The 10881-nt window shown below is 46.8% G+C and overlaps 1 protein-coding gene across 1 annotated transcript; it reads left to right on the top strand.

Moving 5' to 3' along the window:
* Positions 1 to 1703: 1703 nt before the first annotated feature.
* On the top strand, positions 1704 to 10745 carry LOC113223746 (pregnancy-specific beta-1-glycoprotein 2-like; the record flags this gene model as incomplete). The annotated part of the gene is made up of 5 exons (XM_026453134.2): positions 1704 to 1860; positions 3123 to 3482; positions 9127 to 9405; positions 9792 to 10046; positions 10586 to 10745. Coding segments are annotated over exons 1-5 (1118 nt in total), but the record flags the coding sequence as incomplete, so codon positions are not given.
* Between the last annotated feature and the right edge of the window lie 136 nt (positions 10746 to 10881).

Here is a 10881-nt window from a genome sequence, read left to right as displayed (position 1 = left end):
TGCCATGGTGACCAAGGCCAGCCTCTGATGTGAGGCAAATAAATTGACACCTTAAAAACTGAATGCCAAGGCAGCATGTCAATAGGAGCACTCCTGACATCCAGCAACACCAGAAGGGTGTATTATTGCTCTTTGATCCAGAACAAAACTCACCCCCACCGCCTTCTCAGGTGTGAGCAATGTCCATGGAGTAAGTCAGGATGAATCTCTCCAGCTCTGAACCCCTGCTGTGTCCCAAGCACGCGACGACACAGTGTGCGCTTTCCCCTCATGACCTCCCTCCATCCTCATCAACTCTTTCTGTCACTGCTCCCTAAATGTCTGCCCGAGCTCCATCTGTCCTGTTGTCTGGGGCATCCCAGGCCAAGCCTAGCGCTGACACAGAACAGCGGCTGCCTGAGGGCTCACAGCCTCCCCAGGAATCAGTCAGGCACCCTGTGACCTGCCTGCCCACTGCATCCCATGGGGCTCAGAGCCCATGTGATGGTCAGACACAGGCACCATCCAGGATGTGGCCATCTACCCGCGGCTGTCCCTTGGGAAGACAGACCTCTCCTGTGTCCCTGCTGGGAGAAGGAGGTATTATTGCTCGTTGCTCCCAGAACACAGCACACCCCCCAACCACCCTCTCAGGTGTGAGCAGCGTCTCTCCAGACAGGCTCTCTGGTGACTGCCTGCTCCGCCTCTACAGAGAGCAGCTTGGCCAGGTCAAAACCCTCAGGACAGAACCCTGGGTATGTCAGCACATGGAGGAGTAAGCCCATCATGACCACGGAGTAAGTCGGGATAAATCTCTCCAACTCTTAACCCCTGCTCTGTCCCAGGCTCTCCTTCTGGTGTCTCAATAAGCCATGATCCACGGGTTTCCTGGGTAACTCCCTACTTCCTCCTACACCACCACTGGGAAAGTGTGGCAATCACAGGACAATCAGCTGGGCAGAGAAGAGAGGACACCAAAGATGGTCAGGAAGAAATGAGAAACCCTGAGCCCCAGCTCAGCCACGTCCCCAGGGAGCAATAGAGTGACTGAGAACTGTCCCCTTAACCATGGGACTCACAGCCAACCCTGAGCAACCAGCACAGTCCTCTCATCCCAAGAGGCATGAGAGACTCACCCTGCACACCTCCAGGAAGGACAGTTTCCTCTGGGACACCCAGGTCCTGAATGTCCATCCTTGGAAGCTGCAGCCAAGCTAGACACAATTAGAGAAAGAAAGGGTCCCTGTCACCAGGCAACACACAGCTCACCCACAGCACAATGGGGTGTCCCTGTGACAGGGATCTGGCATAGCTCCAGTCTACTGCACTGAAAGGGAGAGCCAGATGGGGATGAAAGAGGGCAAAGGGCAAGAAAGTGCACCCTGACCCAGAGCCATGGGGACAGCAGGAGGCTGAGGCCCAGGATTGTGCTTGCCCAACCTACAGGGTATGTGTGTTACTGTGTGTGTCCATGTGCATCCCTTTTGTGTGTGTGTTTGTGTTTCTGCACATAGTATGTGCTGAGGTTTGTTGACAGAATCACTGCTGAAAAATGCGGAGGCCTCCACAATTCCCAGGGACCTGACACACATACAAAAGGTAACAGAGAAGGAGGCACAAGGAGGCAGGAGTGAGAGGGGAGGGGACAGAGAGGTGCCATGGGCACGGACCCCACCCATGAGCCGGATAAGTTCTCCTGCCCCAGGAAGAGGCTCAGCACAGAAGGAGGAAGGACAGCAGAGCTGAAGGCCGTGCTCAGAAAGTTTCTGGATCCCAGGCTCATCTCCCCAGAGGAGAACACGCAGGCAGCACAGGCCATGGGGCACCTCTCAGTGTCTCCCTGCACACTGCACATCACCTGGAACGAGCTCCTACTCACAGGTGAGGAGAGAACTTCCTGCGAGAGGACAGGAGGAGGAAGCAGAATGATTGGATGGGGTCTCCTGGAGAGGATGGAGTTCTAAAAAATAAAAGGAGTCAGCACTTTGGGAGGCTGAGGTGGGTGGATCATGAGGTCAGGAGTTCAAGAGCAGTCTGCTCCATACAGTGAAGCCCCATCTCTACTAAAAATACAAAAAATTAAAAAGGTTTGGTGGCATGCTCCTGTAACCCTAGCTACTCGGGGGGCTGAGGCAGGAGATTTCCATGAACCCGGGAGGCACAGGTTGCAGTGAGCGTAGATTGTGCCACTGCATGCCAGCCTGGGTGGCCATATTAGACTCCATCTCACAAAAAAAAAAAAAAAAGAAAAAGAAAAAGAAAAGAAAAGAAAAGAAAAAAATACAGGAAAGAAGGCTCTGTTGGAGCCTGCATAGGACAAAATATACCAGAGCGGTACAGGGGTCAAAACAGGAAAATCACTTTGAACTGGAATTGGTAAGAGGTAGGAAAATGTCAAGTGTTTTGTTTTCCTGGTTAATTATCACTGGCCACCACATTTTGAAAAATGATAATAATAACGATTATCAGATGACACTTCAAATGAAAATATAAGCAGGGCATGAAACACTGTCCTCAGCAAAAAACCTCAACAATTGGGGAAAGAAAAAAGAAAACACCAGGCATGGAGGACCCTGGGAACTCTCATATGTACAGGAGTCTGCCTCCTGTCCGAGGCACTGGGGTACAACCCAGATCAAAAGTCCTTGTCCTCAGGGAACTCATGTTCTCATGGGAAGCAAGATAGACAGACAAAGAGATCTGGAATGTGAGGCCAGATGTTGACAAGAGCTCCGGAGGGAGCAGAGCAGAAAAAGCTCAGAAAGGGAAGACCCAATGTCTCTGAAGGAGGTGTCAGGAAAAAGTCTAAGGATGCCCTGATGTGAGCAGGACCTGAGGGCATTTTGGAGGGAGCCGTGCAGACCCCTGGGGAAGAGAATTCCAAACAGAAAAGTGCCAAGGTCGGAAGTGTTGAAAGAATGAGGGTCATACTGCTGACTTTGACCCAGTAGGACAGTTTGAGACACACACACAAACACACACACACACACACACACACACACACACACACAGAAAAGGGGTGTGTGTGTGTTTGTGTGTTTTCAAGGCTGATGACTGAAGAGATCTTCTCAGGTCCCAGGGCCCCATCTTTTCACTCCAATACATAGGTCTCAATATTGACTGACGCTCTCTCCACCACCTAGCATCACTTTTCATCTTCTGGAACCTGCCTACCATGGCCCAAGTCATGATTGAAGATCAGCCAACCGAAGTTTCTGAGGGGAAGGATGTTCTTCTACTTGTCCACAATTTGCCCCAGAATCCTACTGGCTACATCTGGTACAAAGGGCAAATAACGGATATCCACAATTACATTACATCATATGTAATAGACGCTGAAATGATTATATTTGGGCCTGCATACAGTGGACGAGAAACAGTATATTCCAATGCATCCCTGCTGATCCAGAATGTCACCCAGAAGGACACAGGATCCTACAACATACAAATCACAAAGCGAGGTGATAGCACTAAAGGAGTAACTGAATGTTTCACCTTATACCGTGAGTGATTCCACATGATCCCTGTGATTCCACATGATCCCTGTTGGGGGGCGGGGGTCACTTCTACTTTGCACACACAGGATTGTCAGGCCTACACTGTGCCTGTGTCCCTCTCTTCATTGTGTCCCATGTTGGGGTTTTGGCATTTAGTGCAGGACACACACAGAGGAGACAAACTTCAGCAGATCAGAATTCCTTTCCTGCCTCCAGACCCTGCAGACACTTGCTGCACAGGAAGGACAGTCTGATGGGGGAGGTGCTCAGCAAGAGGAGATCAGTCTCAGCCAAGCACCTCATGTCCTCTTCATAAACTTGACCCTGAGAAAGACCCTGGAGAACTGAGTAGGGCTTTGCCTAAGAAGCCCCCTCAGATACTCTCAGAGAAGCTCAGCCCTAGAAGCCTCAACCCCAGACCCCTGTCCCTAAATCCTTACTCCAGATAAAGCTGAGGAGCCTGTGCCATGGCGGGGTTGTGGCAGAGATTACGGGGACTGGGGATTTACCAGCTGTCTGAGGTCTGTGTCTTCTGGAGCTGCTCACCAGCCAGGGCTCAGCCCTCAGAGCCTCATCTGGGAAAGGACAGAGCTTTCTTCACCTGAGACTCAGAGTGGAGAGGACAGAAAGACAAGCTTTGTAGGCCATCAGCCAATGGCTTTGCGAGGCTTAGGACACTCCATAGAAAGTCTAATGTCCCCAGAAGCAGAAACAGAAGAGGGAAAATATACCTGGCAGCAGCTTGTCCGCAGAGATCTGACCTAAAGGTGCTCTCTCATGGAAGTGAATAATAATAAATGCTGTTTGTGTGTACACCTCCACTGTGCCAAGCATTAGGTCAGGTGACTGTGAAGAATCTATGTTTTATTCACAGATAGCATGAAAAGCCACAGTCCATTTGCCATTTAACTTATTTGACTGAGAAAAAACCGAGGCACAGGAAGTCACAGTTACCAAACCAGAGTCACACAAACACAAAAGGCAGATCAGGGTCACATGAGGTCTGTCTGCAGCCACAGGCCCTGCCTCTCCTCCACTAGAAGTGAGGAATTATTGGGTTCCAAAAACCCATAGTCACTTATTGGTTCAAATCCTCTCTTCTTAAGCATCCAAACCTCAGAGGAGTGAGAGTAAATGGTCAGCTGATTAGTCTGTACTCCAGAACTAAATCACCTGCCTCAACTGTCAGAGTCAGTGCAGAAAATGTCCAGGCCTCTCCCACATATCTTAACCCTTATTCCTGAACCTGAAATCCTGTGTTTCCCAAAGTGTCCATGTCACTGGCATGACAGGATAAAGGAGAGGACCTTGTTTTCTTTCCCTACCCACACCCTGCGCCAGTACAGGCCCAGTGAGAGACACACACTCAGGAGCTCTCACATAACAAATGAAGGAATTGACTGAAGAAATGAATGATCCATAACCTCTTTAGAGACTGGATCATGGATGCAGAATTCTAGGAAGTTCTAGCCACACCCGTCCTTGGCCTTCAGAGGCTGACAGCCATGTTTCATCCCCCCACTACCTCTTGCCACTAATGCCACCCCACCTAATATAACTCTGAAGCTCTTTGGCCACTGGAGGGTTTTCAGGACTCCCTTGTCCTGGGCTGCTGAGCTGAGGCACCTGGTCCCTGGGGTCTCTGAAGTCACTATAGGGCCAATGTTCACTGCCATACTATCTCTGCCTCTCTCTGCTTCTCTGTGTCCCTCATCTTCCTCCCACTTCATTCTAACTGGCAATCCCTGTCCTGCACAGCTTCTTCCTCCACTCCTTGGCTTTTCCCAGACACTCCTTCTAACTAGGCTGATTGTTCTATTCCCTTCCTTCTAACACTGTGGCCTGGCCCACCTCCCAGGAAATAGGAAAGGCACAGAAATCACCCGGAGTTTCCACTCCTGCCAGGCTTCATCTCAAGCCAATGTCCCCAGGTCACTAAGAGAATGAGCTTCCACTGTATCTCCACCCAGGGCTCTGTCCCTCTGTGAGGCTGTTCTGTGGACAAGACCGTGGGACATGGATAGACAGCTCCTCCATCCACTCTTATAATTCCCAGACAAGTTCTTCTGGCCTCCTGCATTGAAAAAATCAATTTATCCCAATGGTGATTTGCAGTAAAGAAAGATTTTCATGAGTCCAAGTCTGCCAAACAGGAGGATGGAGGATCATTCTTACTCCAATCACCCTCCCTAGTGGATCAGAGGTTAGAAATTTTCAAGGATAGTTTAAGGGGCACAGGACTAAAAAATGGGTACTGCTGACTGGGGATGAAATCATGCGGGCGGAGGGAAATGATCTGTTTCTGCTTGAATCTGCCTCTAGGTGGGGACCACATGACTGGCTGAGCCATTAGTCATGGGTATGGATGAGATCAGCCAGTTGCCAGAATGCAAAGAATGAGAAACATCTCAAAAGACCAACCTCAGGTTCTACAATAGTGATGTTATCTATAGGAGCAATTAGTTACAAATTTCGTAAACTCCAGCCAAATGATATTTGAGCAGTAAGGGATTATAGAAACTGCGCCTCCATTTTACAGAATTCACTTCCCTCCTATAATCCTATTCTCATGGTCTTTCACCAGTTTTACAAAGGCAATCGCTGGGCAAAAGAAGGGTATTAGTGTTATGGAGGAACTATTATTATTCTTGCTTCAAAGTTAAGCCATAAATTAAATTCCTCCCATGGTTACCCTGGCCTATGTCCAGGAATGAGTGAGGACAGCCAGCCTGAGACTAGTTGCCAGATGGATTCAGCCATGCTAGTTTGCTATCACTGTTGTAAACTTTGCACTGACTCACCAGGTTGTCAGTTGTTGGACAGGCCTGTAGTGCCCAAAGCCCATGGGCTGATTTCACCCATTTCACTCATGACTCCATCCTCAACCTACTATGGAGTTCATATTCTCCAGTCACTTCCTAGAGATTTCTGGTTTCCTGTCAGGCATAAAACAAGCTTGAAATTTGTCACTCGGTTTTAACAGTAAGTAAAAAGCTGACCAAACTCAAAAGTCAACAACTCATTAAAATCCCTAAGAGATTAGCCTGGCACAATGGCTGACGACAGTAATCCCAGCACTTTGGGAGGCTGAGGCGGGCAGATCATGAGATCAGGAGATCGAGACCATCCTGGCTAACACAGTGAAAGCCCATCTCTACTAAAAATACAAAAAATTAGCCGGGCGTGGTGGTGGGTGACTGTAGAGGCTGAGGCAGGAGAATGGCATGAACCCAGGAGGTGGAGCTTACCGTGAGCCAAGATCGTGCTAGTGTACTCCAGCCTCAGCAACAGAGCAAGAGTCCATCTCAGAAAAAAAAAAAAAAAAAATGGGTTGTTAGAGAAATGAAGAATGCTTTTGCTGCTTACTGGTAGACTGCACACAGCTCAGGAAGGAATCCCTAGCTTGAGGATGTGTCAATATAAACTTCCAAAACTGAAACAGGAAAGTTCAAAAAGAGTGGGGAGAAAAAAGTGGAAAAACATATTCTACTTCATATTTAATATTTTGTATTGACAATAGCAATTTTTCAATTTTGTAGTTGTGGGACAACTACCAAGGCTGTAACATACATATAATGGGAATACTGATGGTTTCGGCGACCTGTTGGAGGTGGTCATGTGGCTGCTAGCTGATGGTTTTATGGCCTGTGCTACAAACCATTGTTTCATCATTATGATGCCATTTTCATAAGTTGGGGTTCTTCATGTGGGGGACACACGAGCTATTGGCTTCTCACTTAGACACTTCCTAATTCACACAAACTTAAACTCTAGTCATATTTCCTGAGGTTAACAGAAAATGAAGAAAGCATTTCAAATACATGTTTTGGGCTCCTCCAAATTTTTCCTAACTCCACACAGAAATTAGAAACAGGGAGTTCTTTCTATATTTACTAATATAACACACATCACTTCTTTTAATTCTGCATCATTCATCTCTTTATGTAATTGACACACTGACCAGTTCTGTCCTTTTAACGGGACTCTCTCTACTTAAGGACTTGCTAATTTCAAATCACCTTTGGTATCTTTCTTTGAGCATAATGTGATCCTGCTGGAATTCACCCCACACCTAAACCTTAATTTGGTATCAAGAGAAATACTACTACCAGCAACTGATCTTAGATGTTGGGACCATCAGTAAAAATTTCCACTTATGACAACCTTTAATGTTTCCTCCAAATTTTGCTGTTGTTGTTGTTACTGGAGTCAGAACATAGCATGAGGTCTAAATTCCTGAGAACTTTTTATGGGAAAATTACAGTATTATAAATTGAGCATCCCAAATACAGAAATCCAAAATCTGAAATGCTCCAAAATCCAACACTTCTGACCACTGATGTGATGCTAAAAAGAAGTGCTCACTGGAGCATTTTGGATTTTAAATCTTTCAGATGTGGGATGCTAAACCAGTACATCTACTGCAAATATTCCAAAATTAAAAAGAAGTTAGAAATCCAAAACACTTGGTTTTAAGCTTTCTGCATAAGGAACACTTTATCTGTATGAACTATAGGCATGAAGCTGCACAGGAGATCTCTAGAACCTCCTCTTCCTGCATAACTGAAACCGCACACCCACAGAACAATACCCTATTCCTCCGACCCCAGCTCCTAGAATCTACAGCTCTACTCTCTGATTCATTCTGGAATCCACTGAGATGAGGGACATAAAGTAGTCACACTCATAGAATCAGAGAGTAGCATGTCTAATGACAGAAAGTATCTGCAAGACTTCTTCCCAAATATTGGTCTAATAGTCACCAAACACATATGGACAATGAGGGCCAGACTTCCATCATCAGTTCATGCTCGCCCTTTCCACCAGTCAGTTCTGCATTTGCAAACATCCACATGTATTTCTAGAAAGATCCACATGGTCCTCACCTGCCCTCTACAGGGGGAAGGGCACATCATGGATCCAGAACAGGGAACATGGTCTTGGTCCAAAGCTATCAGCTCTTGCCTGTCCCCTTCACTCTTTGTAGGTCATTTCTTGGACTCTGCTCTATCTTTAGAGGTCACTGGCTCAAGTCAGTCACTGTGAGACAGCTGGGAAAACTGCCCCACCTTGTAGCTCCACTGCCTGATGACTGAACTGACCTCCAGGCTTGACTCTGGTCTCCCTTGTGTTATTTCTGCTCAAGTACCCATTCCAAGGCCAGGCTTCCCAAACCCAAAGGGTTTAAGGACATTGGGATGTTCCATCATCCATCTCTAGGATGTCTTTGGAAGGGGAAGCTACAGAAAAAGCATACCTTGGGGTGCAAAGTAAGACTGAAACTAAGAAGATTCCAGCACTGCATGCTCCAGGTGAGGACCACAGGGTGGGCCAGGCAGACAGTTGGAGAGGGAGAGACTCAGAGAGGCACCAGGGGCTGTGACTGCTGGTCCCATGTTTTTCCATGACCCAATGCTGCTGCTCAATTCACACTTGGGAAAGTCTGTGCTTCTACCACATAAAGCAGGCAGCCTCACAATCTCTGAGCCCTCAGATTGCCATCCATCTGTCTTGTAACATACACACCTTCCATGGGCTTTTAGGGATTTGGACGTGCTGAGTGGTGGGCAATGCCAACTCTGATTGAAAACTGTCTTAGGAGGAATCAAAGGTGCCAAACAGGGCTATCTTCTCTCTGTTATCTGCACAGTGGAGACTCCCAAGCCCTCCATCTCCAGCAGCAACTTAAACCCCAGGGAGGCCACGGAGACTGTGATCTTATCCTGTGATCCTGACACTCAGAACGCAAGCTACCTGTGGTGGATAAATGGTCAGAGCCTCCCTATCAGTCCCTCATTGCAGCTGTCCGAAAACAACAGGACCCTCATTCTATTTGGTGTCACAAAGTATACTGCAGGACCCTATGAATGTGAAGTGAAGAGCCCAGTGAGTTCCAGCCGCAGTGACCCAGTCACCCTGAATCTCATCTGTGAGTATCTGCTGTTCCTCTGTGAGCCAGGCTGCCATCCCAAATACACATGGCCAGAGGCCAGGCCTCCCAGTCCCTCTCAGGTGTAAGTACAGAGACCTTTACCCCTGGACATCAAAGGTTGCCATGACTACTAAGGCTAGGCTTAGGCTTGATCTACAATGGGAGAGAAGAGGCTGCTCCTGTCATGGGAAACTCAGGGTCCACAGCTTATGATGGGAGAGACAGGTCAATGTCTCAGGTTCCAGATCAGTGAACACAGCAGGGATTTGACTGGGACTTCAGTGTTGTGATTTAGCTCACAGGGTAACAGTGGCCCTTCCACAGACCCGGATTTTCCCTTCCCTCTGACAATATCACCTGTGACTTTATTCTCTTTGCTTCAGATGGTTTGGATACCCCCACCATGTCTTCTTCATACACCTATTACCATACAGGGGAAGACCCCAAACTATCCTGCCTCACAGATTCTCACCCACTGGCACAGCTTTCTTGCCTGATTGATGGGAAGTTCCAGCAATCAGCACAAGTGTTCTTTATGCCCCAAATCACTAAAACATATAGAGGGGTCTATGTCTGTTTCATGCATAACTCAGCCACTAGTGGAATGAATGTCATACTCAAGAGGATCATAGTCCCTGGTAAGTGGATCCCTGGAGCATTGCCAATATGTTTTCCAGTGAAGTTTCTCTGGCTATTAGGGAAGATCCAACTGCCCTCTGCAAAGGGAGAGGGAATATCAAAAACCCAGGACAGCGAATATGTTTCTGATCCAAAACCACCAGCTTTTGCCTGTCACCTTCACTCCTTCTACATCATTCTTTAGACTATACAGTAACAATGAACAATCTGAAAGGAAATTAAGAAAAGAATTTCCATTCACATTAACATCAAAAGGAATAAAATATTTTGGAATAAGTTTAACCTAAAAGGTCTACGGGTTATACCCTGAAAACTATAAAACATTACTGTAAGAAATTAAAGACAACATCAATATATGGAAAGACAATTCATTCTCACTGATTGGAGGAATCAATGTTGTTAGGAAGACAATATCACCCAAAGTGATCTGCAGATTGAACGCAATCCCTACCAGAATCCCAGTAACATTTTTTGCAGAATTACAAAAATCTATCCTAAATCTGACCTGACAGGCTCTTATTGATGACTGCCACAACAGAGACACTGAGGAAAAGATGCAACCATGAAAAGGTGGAAAATTTTGATGACATTGAAAATATCAATCATTATTTCTCACATCCCAAAGCCTTCAAAAATATACAAGTGCAGCATGGCCAGTATGCAACTGACCAAAAACTAATCACCAAGCTAGAAATATGGTGAGAGAGAGAGAAAAAAAAGAGCAAGAATATATTTGGACTATCACCTCCCACTTTTGCATACAAATCTGAGGCTGAAAAGAAATGCTCACTGGAGCATTTTAGATTTTGAATCTTTCAGATTTGGGATGCTAAA

This window comes from Piliocolobus tephrosceles, unplaced genomic scaffold (genome assembly GCF_002776525.5).
Source record: "Piliocolobus tephrosceles isolate RC106 unplaced genomic scaffold, ASM277652v3 unscaffolded_42413, whole genome shotgun sequence".
Taxonomy (NCBI): Eukaryota; Metazoa; Chordata; class Mammalia; order Primates; family Cercopithecidae; genus Piliocolobus; species Piliocolobus tephrosceles.
The sequence above is the reverse complement of the archived record's forward strand: the minus strand, read 5'-3'. Positions and strand labels throughout refer to the sequence as shown.